At 33.7% G+C, this 13,542-nt stretch overlaps 1 protein-coding gene across 1 annotated transcript in view; it reads left to right on the top strand.

Moving 5' to 3' along the window:
• EYS (eyes shut homolog) overlaps positions 1-13,542 on the top strand; it is a 1,532,152-nt gene that overhangs the window by 946,341 nt on the left and 572,269 nt on the right. The window contains exon 25 of the mRNA XM_038554428.1: positions 2,182-2,273. Within this exon, the coding sequence (XP_038410356.1) occupies positions 2,182-2,273 (92 nt within the window). The remainder of the gene's footprint in view (positions 1-2,181; positions 2,274-13,542) is intronic.

Here is a 13,542-nt window from a genome sequence, read left to right as displayed (position 1 = left end):
GACATATTTATGGTTGCACTTCCACAGTGATCATAATTAAGACCCATTCTAGAAATGCAGAGTTGTTAGTCAAATGTTTTTTTCTTTTTTTAGGAAATTTAAGTTTTAGGAAAGTTTAATAATATGAAACTTGATTTTTTAATTAAAATTTTTTTGAACCAGTTTTTAAAAACATTTTATTGGCTCTTTCTAATAACAAGGAATTAAGTACATAGATAATGTCCATTGTTGAAACTCAAACACCAGTCCCCAGACTTATTAGTTGTATTGCAAATCACTGTGCCTCCCTGGCGAGGGGCAAACCACTTCACCTCAGTTTCTACCTCTAAATAATGGAACTAATAAAAGAATAGTACCTACTTCTAGATTTTTGTTTGTTTTGTAAGGAAGCAATCAGTTGTTACTTACAAGGTGTTTTAATCATCTGTGATGCGAAGCAATCACTCAGTAAATAGTCACTATATATATGTAGTCTATATATCATAATATGTATATCATAAAGGAGCTATTTATAATAAAAGAAAAATTCAATTAAAAATAATAGAAATGCCCATTAAGTATTTTATATTTATTTGACTTTGACAGCTCTGAAGATAATAGGGAATTAACAAGACTTAGTAGTACCTGAATAAGCATTTTCTGATATATTTGAACAAATCAAGGAGACTAACCTTCTTACAGACATAAACAAACTCTCTGTTGGTCAGTACATTATTATTTAAGTTCAAATAACTATCTTCATTAACAATGTAGAACTTCGAATATTATATATAAGAAACAGCTAAATCAATATTTATGCTATTAAAAATATTAAATATTCTCTCTGGTCACATCAGTTGTATACTAGGTATAGAATAAGAACTTAATAAACACTGACTTTTACCTAGTTACACAGAGCTTGAAAAGAATGTATAGCCAAATGTTATGCAACTACTTTCCCTGCAAAGTTCATGTAGGTCGACTTGTTTTTGAAAATCTCAAAATGTGATTATGCTGTTTAACATTTTATATTTTATTATTAATATTTAAATATACTGTTAAACATATTTCTTAAAGTCAACTAATAGTAGATAATTTTGTAAAGGAAAAGAATCTTTTGCAATGGCCAAATATTGTAAATTTTAAATATATAGCATAATATTTATCTTTAGATTATATGTAGGAAATTTTAGATCTATCAATTTAAATATAGCTAGATGTAGGACACCCAAGTGACTCAGTTGGTTAAGCATCCAATTTGATTTTGGCTCTGGTCATGATCTCAGGGTTGTGAGATAGAGTCCCACGTTGGGCTCCATGCTGAATGTGGAGCCTGCTTAAGATTCTTTCTCTCCCTCTCCTGTCCCTGCCCTCCTCCTATTCTTCCTCTTAAAATATATATAGATACAGATAAGATATAGGTATATAGATATACAAACACATATATGGCTAGATGCACAGAAGTTATGAACCACGATGTAACTGTGTTTCTTTAACTTACATGTGTGTTATTGATTTCTTGCAGATATGATAAGTCCCTTTCTGGGAAAGAATAACTGTAATATAACTAATACACATGCAGGCATACGCTGTTTAGAGGGTGAATAGGCCACTTCAGCCCACCTGTGGAATTTCCAGGGGGTCCTGATCAAATGTACCTGTTATAGACATGATCTGCCCCCTTTTAAACTATTATTCAATTAGTAGTAATCTGACAAAGATCCACCCCCCAACAAGCCTCAGGAAGCTTAGAATGAATGGTTAATTTCCATAATCTTTAAAGTTCCCTTCCTTGAACACTAACATCACCCTCTAGATTGTATTCACTGGTCTTCACATTGCTCAATTGGTAATATCTAAGGAAATTTGCCAATAACAGTTGCTTTAGGCTAGCAGAAAAAGCTGCCTTCCTCACATATGTTCCCCAGAATACTGGTAAGAAACAAGCATAGTGTGTGTGTGTATGTGTGTATGCATACACATGTATGGTGCATGTATGTGTATCTGATACTTTAACATTTATCTGTTTGAATTCTAGCTTTTATTAGTTGTATACATTGCACTGTCACTTTTCTAAGTTTCAGACCCCTTGACTCCAAAGCAATATAAAAATTATTAGTAAATTCTAAGTCTGATACAAATATAAAGTGTTAATTTCATAGTGAAAAACTAAAGAAAACCTTTTCTTTTTTTTCTCTATAGTACTACTTTTTCTGTGCTGGTGAAGCAAAATTGAGAAGCATTAACACTACTATTAAAGTAGATGATGGACAGAAGTATACACTGCTTATCAGGTAATATATGCCTGTTTTCTTCTACATTTAAAAGAATTTCTTTAACACTTAAATTCCTCTGGATATTGTTTTTGCCTTTTATAAAGACAAGGTTATAGTGATTAGTATTCACATAAGCTTGTATGCAAATTAACGTTTAGCAAGTCATTCCGTCTTTTTTCTATGTCCTAAAATAGTACTGAGGAAAGAATGTTATAGGGGTTATATTATCAATGAAGTTATAGAAGCAGCTTTACAAAGAAGCCCTGAAAGTTTCATATTATTTTCAAATTAGAGGAATCATAAAAACAAATGAAATGATATTTCTTTTAGTAAGCAAACTTAAGCACATTAACTGTGGAGAATTTATAACATCCAGAAAAAAACATAAAGAAGAAAATTAAAATGATTCATTATACCACAGTCCAGATAGAAAATTGAACATGTATATTACTATATTCCCAAAAGCTGTGATTGAAGGTGACTCTATCTCCACACCTTCACCAACATCAGATATCATTTTGCCACTCTGGACAAGGGAAAATGATATTTTGCCTTAATTTTCCTTTGATGTATATAGTAAGGCTTAATTTTTAATATAGAATTAATGCCTTTATATTAGTATTTTGCTTCCCTACACTATTTTTTAATTAAATGGTGCTTTAAGATACTTAACCACAGTCCTAATCCAGTATATAGACTATAATAAGTTATTTGGTTGTAACAATATATTATTATTTAGTAATAATAATTATCTATTTAAAACAAATAAAGAGGAAAACAGGCCAAAACAGACTTGTAAAGAAGTTATTTGGAGATCTTACGGATATTCTACCTTCCTTCAGCCAGAACTTGCCAAATTCTATTCTCTAGAAGAATGTTTTTATGGAAAACTCACCTAAAAACAGTCTACTACTGACTAAATTAAGGAAAGGCTACATCGCACATACCTCCTTTGTTCAAAATGCACAAGAGCTTTTTAAGAGCCCTAAGATGCTATTTAATAAAGCCTCATTTTCTTCGCTTAACTCAAAATATGGGCACAGAATCCTTTAGTATATTTCTTTAGCATTTTAACCTTTTGAGTAACTAACATTGGGGGCAGTGCACTTTGGGAAATGCCATTTTAGCCAAGTTAACAATTTTCCTGGGCAGACACTACCATCATCTGAAGGTAAAGCAGGTGTATGAGTATTAGGGCAGCAGTAAAAATAAATTATGAAAGACTTATTTTGCCCCCTCAAAGAAAGACAGATAAGAAGTGATGTAAGAAACAAAATGGTACACAAGAAGAAACTTTCCTGGCCTATGATATGTTAAAAAAAAGGGTTAAAAAAAATCATTGAAAACACAGTAATCATACTTAAAGTTTATTAAACACCAATAATGTGTCAGGCAGTAATTGTATTACATATATGAATTTATTTATTGTTAAGGACAAGTATAATTATTACCTACATTTTACAAACTTAAACACAGATTAAATACAGAAAAGGACATAGTTAAAGAAATGGCACAATTGCAAGGCTGCTCCTATTCCAAACCTACGAATATGTTTTACGGCATAGACCTTATGACCCATGCTATAGAAACATAATATAATTTGATCTCTTAACCCTAAAAGAATTGCTGTATATTCAAGATAAGACAAAGATAAGAATTATAAATGACCTGCCCAATGAAAGACTTTCAGCTGTAAGAACAATGCTAATAGCACACATTAAACAACTACCATATGTCAGATGTTTTATAAGCAAGTAACTGTTTTAATCCTAGTAAGATTCATAAAGCCATTATATTGATTTGGTCAGGCTGCCATACCAAGTACCACAGATTGAGTTACTCAAGCAACAGAAATTTATTTTCTCACAATTCAGGAGGCTGGAAGTGTAAAATCAAGGTATCAGCAGGGTTGGTTCTTTTGAGACCCTCTCCTTCACTTATAGTTGGTTGTCTTATCCCTGTGTCTTCACATCGTATTTTTTTTGTGTGTGTATCTGTGTCCTAATTTCCTCCTCTTATAAAGATATCAGTCATGTTGGATTACAGCCCAACCTTATGATCTCATTTTTACTTACTTACCTCTTTAAAAACCTGTCTTCAAATATAGTCACATTCTGAAGCACCGGGGGTTGGAACTTCAACACAGGAAGTTTGCAGGGGACATAATTCAGTCCGTAACACTCATTTTTCACATTTGAAAGCTAAAGCTCAAGAAAATAGGCATCTTTCTCATTGTTAGTCAGTAGGAAATGTTAACAAAAAATTCAACCTAGTAAATTTGAAGGTCTGATTGACCTTATTAAATGATTCCTTAATGAGGATAACATCCCATCTAGCAAGTAGAGGGGTTTTCTGCTGAGCTACACAAAAGCAAAGTTTTTCAAGTCAGAGAGAGGGCATTAGAAAAAGGAGAATTTATTAGCAAGGAATACATTGTGTAGGCAAGGTTACCCTCCGAAGGAGAATAGAAAGTGTCTAACGGTAAATTTTCTTGTATTGACTATGTTGACTGGTCAAATGTCACATTCCTAGGGAGTTAAAACTGCAGTTACGTTAGGTGTTAACTCTTGCTTGCTGACTTGGCCTAAATGACTCTATTTTGAACCTGTGGTTCTCTTTTTAACAGAAGCCAAGATTAAAACCACAATCTCTGCCCCCTGACCTGATCTTTTTTTTTTTTTCTATTATAACATGTCTGGTCTGTGTTTTAAGAATGACAACATACTATTTAAAATCTTCTTTAAAGAAACATTAAATGTAAAACATTACAAAAACCCCACGAGTACCTATTTTTCACTAGTCTTATCACAGGTTACTTTAAGGATATTTAACAACTAAAAACTCACTTTCTTTTATGTTATATGACTTTTTTTTCTTTTTGCAATTTACATACTATTTGTTGCTTTAATTTTTTATCAACAAGTAGTTGATTGTATCTGGTCTAAATTCTCTAAATTTAGAAATTCTTTTTCAAAAGTTATTGGTTTATTTAAAGTAATGGGAAATTTATACAAATATACTCTCGTCTGTCATTATCATCTATAAAGAACAAGAGTGGGCCTCCATTAATTTTATTTTTTATACCTTTAAAATATACCTTTAGAGGTAAAAAGGAAAAATATATCTTCAATTTTAAATTTAAAGAATGCTGTCACCACATTTTTTTTTACCATTAACATACTCTTTTTTTTTTATTTTCATTTATTTATGATAGTCACAGAGAGAGAGAGAGAGGCAGAGACACAGGCAGAGGGAGAAGTAGGCTCCATGCACCGGGAGCCTGACGTGGGATTCGATCCCGGGTCTCCAGGATCGCGCCCTGGGCCTAAGGCAGGCGCCAAACCGCTGCGCCACCCAGGGATCCCAACATACTCTTTAAAGTAAAGCTAAATTGTATGCAAACATTTCATTCCTAGTTCTAACTTTTGTATCTCATTTCTGTTAATGACATTACCCTTAAATATGAATATAAGAAAAGCATTTTTCCTCACATGCTTTTATGGAACTGTAGGAAAAAGAGTAGCAAGGTTTCTCTCAGTCCACGATGAAGTGCTCTCAGAAAGAATGAAACAAATATCCTCCATGAAAAAGTAACACAGTTCATTATTTTAAGAATAAGGAAAAACAAGATATTCTGCAGAGCAGCATGGCCCCTTTAAAAAAGAAATGTGTGGGGCAGCCTGGGTGGCTCAGCAGTTTAGCGCCGCCTTCAGCCCGCCTTCAGCCCAGGTCGTGATCCTGGAGACCCGGGATCGAGTCCCACGTCGGGCTCCCTGCATGGAGCCTGCTTCTCCCTCTGCCTGTGTCTCTGCCCCTCTCTGTGTGTGTGTGTGTCTCACGAATAAATAAATAAATCTAAAAATAAATAAATAAATAAATAAATAAATAAATAAATAAATAAATAAAAAAGAAATAAAAAAGAAATGTGTGATTGCATAGCTTAACAAAAGCAGGAAGGAAAATATGGAATGCTTAAGTTTGGTGAAATATACACTAGCAAATATTAAAAAGCACACATATTAGAAACCAGTTTGGTGAGAAATTAGCTAGAGCTGTTACTCATCTTTTAACGAAAGGAGGAAAAGTGAAAACAGAACCAGGCTGTGATGTTAGGCTGATGAACAGCAGCATGTAGTATATCAAAAGGAAAAACCAGCACAGATAGGTATACGTTTGCTACTCCACTGTTGAATGCCATAGGTGTATTTAAGCATGAGGTGCTGAGAGAACCTAAGATAGTGGTGCATATATTCTCAGGCAAATGCAAATCTGAGTGTGATGCTGCATTTCATCCATATCTGTTGGTATATTTATCATAATTATGCTTATATTTATATTAATTATGTTACATATCATGTGTTTGTATTATAAACATCATTGCATATATTACATGATCATACCGTCATTATGTATCATGATATATATTAATACCATATAGTTTTACAATAAAAGAACTTGTATTCAATATATAATGAGGATTTTTTTTTAACTTATTTAAAGTCTACTTAGGGGTTCCTGGATGGCTCAGTTGGTTAAGTGTCCGCCTTCAGCTCAGGTCATGATCCCAGGGTCCTGATACAGCCCCGCATAGCATTCTCTGCTCAGCTGGGAGTCCACATCTCCCTTTCCCTCTGCCCCTTTTCCTGGTTTGTGCACTCTCTTGCTCTATCTCAAATAAATAAATAACAATTTTAAAATAAAAATTAGAATAAAGAAAAGTCCTACTTAATATCTACCTTAGTTCTTGGGTCTCCTGGGTGACTCAGTTGGTTAACCCTCTGCCTTAGGCTTGGGTCATAATCCTCGGGTCCTGGGATCGAGCCCTGCAGTGGGGCTCCCTCCTAAGTGGGGAATCTGCTTCTTCCTCTCCCTCTCCTTCAGCCCCTCTCCCGGCTCTTGCTGTCTCTCTCACTCACTCTCAAATAGATAAATAAAATGTTTAAAAAAATAATCCACCTTTGTCTTGAAAGATGTAGGATTTGGAATTCAAAGACAGACATAAATTAGGCTCTTCTAACCTCCTCAAGTATGGGACTTTGAAGTGTTTTGTTTGTTTGTTTTGTTTTGTTTTGTTTTTTATGTGCCTACCAATTAAAAGTAAATCCCTGCCTTTAAAAAAAAAAAAGGAAACAACAAAATCCTTTCATTTCCTTTCATAGTCATACACTTTTAGTGTACATCCTGAGTTGTAAGTAAATTGCATAACTCTACCAGTTCTCCTGGAGATGTCTCATGGAGAATTTGTTGGTGTGGCACTTTGATTTTGGGTAGGCTGCTCCTATACTGACAAATGTACAGACCCAAATAAAACAGAACAAATGAGAACATCTTCAGGTACTCTTGAATTGCTTACCAGCTACTGTTTATGCTTAGTCATGTGGACATACAATAAATTATAGTGAGTTTTGAAAAAAAAAAGCCTTAGTGGATATAAAAATTGTGAATGAAACTTAGGAAGACTGACATGTACCAATGAAACCCACACATTAACCAGTACTTTTTCAATTGGATACAAAGCCTTTACTATAACAACATTATTTCTCTTAGATGATGATAGAAGAATGCTTCTTAAGTAAGTTTAGTATCAAATGAAGAAAGGAAGGAAATGCATATTTGAGACCCTTTAGGTAGGCACCAGGGAGGATGAGGTCTGCAAATGCAGTGACAGTCGGATTATATAGGTCGTCAAATGCCACAATAAGAACTGTGAACTAGGGATCCCTGGGCGGCGCAGCGGTTGAGCGCCTGCCTTTGGCCCAGGGCGCGATCCTGGAGACCCGGAATCGAATCCCACATCGGGCTCTCGGTGCATGGAGCCTGCTTCTCCCTCTGCCTATGTCTCTGCCTCTCTCTCTCTCTCTCTCTCTGTGTAACTATCCTAAATAAAATAAAATTAAAAAAAAAAAAAGAACTGTGAACTACATCGTAAGCAATAGAGACTGACTGGAGAATTTTTAAGTAAGGGAAGCAGATAATATGATCAAAGAAATATTCGCTTTCCTTAATTCAGTATGCAAAGCTATATAGTACACAATAGATTCTAAGTTTCTGCACCTCTCCAGATCCACTGTATAGTTTCTTTCTCTCTTCTCTAGTCCTTCAGAATTGACCTGTATAAATTACATTGTGGGCTTGTAAAGGTTTGAACTGTGATCCTACAGAATTTATGTTTGATGTCCTAACTTCTAGTATCTCAAAATGTGACTTCATTTGGAGATAGAGGCTTTGAAGAGGTAATAACGTTAAACTGATTGGAGTGGGCCCTAATCCAGGGTGACCAGTATCCTCATGAAAAGCAGAAATTAGGACACAGAGAGAGAAGCATAAAGGGAAGACAATGTAAAAAGCCATGAAGGCTGCTCTCTACAATCCAAGGAGAGAGACCTGGAATAGAACTTTCCCGCACAGCCCTCAGAAGGAACCATCCCTACTGACACCTTGATCTTGGACTTCCAAGACTACAAAATTGTTAAGTAATACATTTCATTTATTGAAGCCACCTGGTTTGTTCATCTTTTTTTGAGGCAGGTTTAGCCAACTAATACAAGCTCCCTTGTCCTCCTGCTTCCTGTAGGGTTCAGTCATTGGGGAACACTGGCAAGTAATTTGAAAAGCAAACGATTAATGTTGAGTTATATATTCCCTTGGCCTTGTGTAGTGTCCCAGGAGCTGGTTCATTCTCTCTAGTGAAGGTTTCAACTCTTTGCAGATGACCTTCTCCTTCAAGTTCTGATAACTCTTCAGTTCCTGATAGCCTTTAGATATAGAAGCAGTATCAGAGTAATTATATTATGGTCCTGGAATCCAGTACTATCCCATGTGGCTTTCCAACCCCTACCACATCTTTGAAGAGTTAATTTATTAAACCATGTTCAAGTTATATTAGTTTCAGTGTGATGTGTGTTTTTGAGTGAAAACATTATTCTCCTCCAGTTAACATGGCAGAAAATGGGTGGATGGTTTAATGGAAAGAGACTTAGAAGTATCATGTCTCACTTCTGTTGACTTTCTGTTGGCTAGAACTCACTCATGTGAATACACCAAATAGCAAAGCGAACTGCAGAAGGTTTTCTAACTTTGCACCTAGGAAGAAAGTTAAAACAATGTAGAATATTCAAGATGAGAACTATTTCTACAAGAGGAAGTAAGATAACTGTTTACCTTTAGAGATAAAGACAAAAAAAATAATTAGTAAACAAAGTCTGTAACACTTAATAGTTTAATTTGAATTATGGTATTTATATTTCTTGAATCTTGGCTCTAAGTGGTTCACTGGGCTGCTTATAAGAAGAAAGTAGAAATAGAAATTTATATATGTATAATATATACTGTTTATTTAGTAATTATAACGAGCTTCAAAATGCATACAATATCAAATTACATATTGTAAATAATCTCTTCATCATTTGTGTTTCTATGACTGAAATTATCCCAATATATAACTTTCTTTTTTTTAAGATTTTTTATTTATTCATGAGAGTCACAGAGAGAGAGGCAGAGACAGGCAGAGGGAAATGCAGGCTCCCTGCAAGGAGCCTGATGTGGGATTCGATCCCAGGACTTTGGGATCACGCCCTGAGCCAAAGGCAGACGCTGGAACCCTGAGCCACCCAGGCGCCCTCCAATAGATAGCTTTCTTACCTAAAATGTGGGTGCACAGTGCCTGTGAATGATAAATAATTTCATCTTCACACTAAGAACATTGAACTTTTTAATCTGTTTGACTAGTAGGGAACATAAGCATTCAGATTGTACATTCAAACCAGAACAGTCTGAAAGAAATAACATATGTGTATATGTGCATGTGTATGTATGTATAAACAAAGACATCATTCTTTGATAGTGAACCAGGACAATTAGAACGTTGTTACCACAGTAAGCATCAAAGTTTTGTCCTTCTTTTGAAGACATTAATAATAAAGCCAAGGACTTGACATGTGTCAGCCAGAGCAGGATTGCTTTGTCACAGAGTGCTGGAAAATCAGTGAGGTGGAAAAGGAAAGAAATAAACCATTTAACCACTTTCTAAAAAGTAAACATTTTTTTCTCTAATGAAATGTGTACATTATTTCATTAATCTTTTCATTAACCACTGTCAGTAGTGTCAAGAAAAACATGCCAATGGAATAATGATTTTACTTCAACTTGAACAAAATAAGAATAAGCAACTCAGTTATTCTAAACTATATTTATAGAGCCTGCAAAATGTCCCTGTAACATAAACCTACCTTTTTTTTCCCCTCATGGCATATATTCATTTCAATGCAAAATATAGTGAATAAGAGAGAAATTTTATCATTGAACTTTGGAAATAAGAATTTTAAAATGTAATCTGCAAGGGCCAGTTAATCCAATTAGGAATTAATCATTTTTAAAGTTATAGATTTTAAACTCAATTTATACAAATACTCCAATAAATTTGTACCAATTTTAGAAACTGTTTTAAAACACAAGTTAAAATAATTATGCTTTTAAAGTAGGACATTTCCCATCATTATATTTGAACATTTAAAAAAACACATTACCAATTACAAAATTACTGAAATTGATCTCAGAAAATGTTATTGCTGTTATATCATTAGTCAAAGCAGAGGAACACAGAGCTAGTTTTAGTTGTACTTGATATATGAATTAAACATCAGAATTTTTGTTTATTTTTTCCTTAAACAAGACATAGTCTTTACCTTGTGGAAGTTCTGCAGCTGATGCTCAACCTGGGGATCACCTGAACCTTCAGAGTTTAGGGGACAGTTTAGGTAGGAACATCAGTAGAAAATGTGGAAGTTACTATAAGCAGCATATAGTAGCTATATGCATGTGTGTTTATGGGGAAGTTATTACATCTAGATATTTTACTACACATCCAGGATATAAAAATTCAAAGTATAAAAACAGAAGGCTGAGTCATTCTCTTTTAGAAAAACTAATTTCAAAATAATTTTCTGGATATTTTCTTAAACAAGATAATATCTCATAGGCTAGAAATAGACAAGATCATAAAGTAGAGTTGGCTTTTTTCTTCCAAACACATGCTCTTAGGAAGCAAGAAGTTATAGCTGGAATCATGACAATTCAGTGGCAACTTCTGAGGCATCCAAATGTATGTCCTACAGAGGTCCAACTACCTAGGGAAACAAACACTAGCACAGCACAAATGCAGATTTTAACAAGTAATGGTTGATTACCCATGTTCTTTAATTTGACCTGAAATAGCTTGACTCACATCCTATCTGTCTGGCTTCTTCATTTTCCTCTTAGCTTTGCCAAAAGGTGAACTCTGTCTCTTATACTAATATAAACATACTGAAAACAAGCTGAAAATGGGTAATTCTTAATTTTAATATTACATTTAATTAACATACTGAAAACAAACTGAAAATGGGTAATTCTTAATTTTAATATTACATTACAGATAGCCAAATATCTTAATGTGAGAAAACAGATACTAAAGAAAAGTCTTGCCAAAGTAGATAAAACAAAGTTGTACTGGTTGTGATTTTTGTAAAACGTTTCTGTTAAGCATTTAAATGTAAATGTAAAAATAAACAAAGATTAGTGTTATTTTATAAAAGAAACTTGCAATATTGAAGATAGTGGTTGAATGATAAATTTTAATTCTTATGAACTTGAAGTATTAGGATTCATTTTAATGTATTTTGAAATGCTAAATAAGATACTCTAAATCAATCCTTTCTTTCTTCCTTTCTTTTCTTCTTCCACCCTTCCTTCCTTTCTTTCTTTATTTGTAAACCACCACAATGTAATTAGCTTATTGAGTCAAAATCTCAGGAAAGTCAGATGTTAGGAATCAGTTGTATGCTGAGAGGTGAACTCACTTTTAAGAAACATGTTTAAAACATCATTATTACTATTTCTGAAAATTAATACTAAGATCAACTCTCAAAAATATTTTTAGATTCCTTTTATAATTTGAAAATGACTCATTTTATTAAGAATTATTTCTAAAGTTGCTTCTATTAGTGAAAAGTGATTTTGTAGAAGGGATTTCCAAAGCATAACTAATGCATTGCTTTAATGTAGATTCTCATTTGTATGTTCATTGGAATGAATTCAGAATCAAAAGCCAAGTCTGTATATTGCTTTTTTTAAGTTGTGTATTATTAGTTTTAAAATATGTAACATTTTTCTGTAACAAACTTTCTCAAAATGGATAGCCAAATATCTTTTCTAGTTTGGTCATTTTTATAACCAGAATATATCAAAAGATATAACAATAGCAAAGTTAAGTTTCAAAGCACTCTAACTGGGAAGTGTGGCATGGCTCCATAAGGGTCTTCACAGTTCATTTACTAGGATCCATATGGCATGATGTGGTATGTGTATCATTTAGATTGTACACATGAAATCTCTCCCCAAGTTAGCATTCTCTAAAGTTGTCAGTTATCTGCAGCTTTGGCTTACTCTCTGTATGACCTTGAAGGTTACTTTAATTGTTAAAGCCTCATTGATCACCACATGTCATTAAAAATGAATACATTAAGACGGCACCCATAGATTGAATAGTAGAAAAGTTCTAGAAACCATTGAAATGTTAATTCCTTGATAATCCTGTTCAGTGTTTTTTTTTTTTTTTTTTGCCCCCGATGGGAACAAATCATTAATGATTAATTATTATGCTTCTGTGAAGAAACACTATGCTAATTCATTTTCCCAAATTTAAGCTAAAAAGTTTTCATTTTTTTAGAAAAAGATTAAACTGTTGCAAGATTTTAATAAAATATTTGAAACAGCACCATGATAATGTGTGAAATGATTTCTTATGTAATTGACCAAATTAAAACAAATCAGTGATAACAGTTCTCTAATTGTCAAAAATAAAATAAATAAATCACAGAAAGGTCAGAGTTAAACATAGCTAGAAAATTCCTTTTAACTGTGGATAGCCAGGGCATGCTTATTTCAGTTGTGTTACCTGCCATTCACTCTTCAATCCAATCCAATCTGGCTTCCATGGTCCACAACCAAGACAGCATTTATTAATATCACCTGTAATTAGGGAGTTTTATCATGTAACTGATAGCGTTATTAGAGTGAAAAGAGAGCTTTTAATAATCATTACTCCAAGACAACATGTATAAAGAGGTATAATTCGTGCTAAGTATGACATTGATCACCCTGTATGACCTTCACATGGAAAAACCCAATAGACACTTTTCTGTCTTCATTCACTAAGCATTTCAGTGAAAGTACTCTGTTTTCTTGAAATAATTTTCCCTTTCTGCTTTGAAATGAATAAATTTTTGGTACTCTTCCTGTATCAATGGCC

Source organism: Canis lupus, chromosome 12, assembly GCF_011100685.1.
Source record: "Canis lupus familiaris isolate Mischka breed German Shepherd chromosome 12, alternate assembly UU_Cfam_GSD_1.0, whole genome shotgun sequence".
NCBI classification, from domain to species: Eukaryota; Metazoa; Chordata; class Mammalia; order Carnivora; family Canidae; genus Canis; species Canis lupus.
This window is presented reverse-complemented; position numbering and strand designations above follow the sequence as displayed.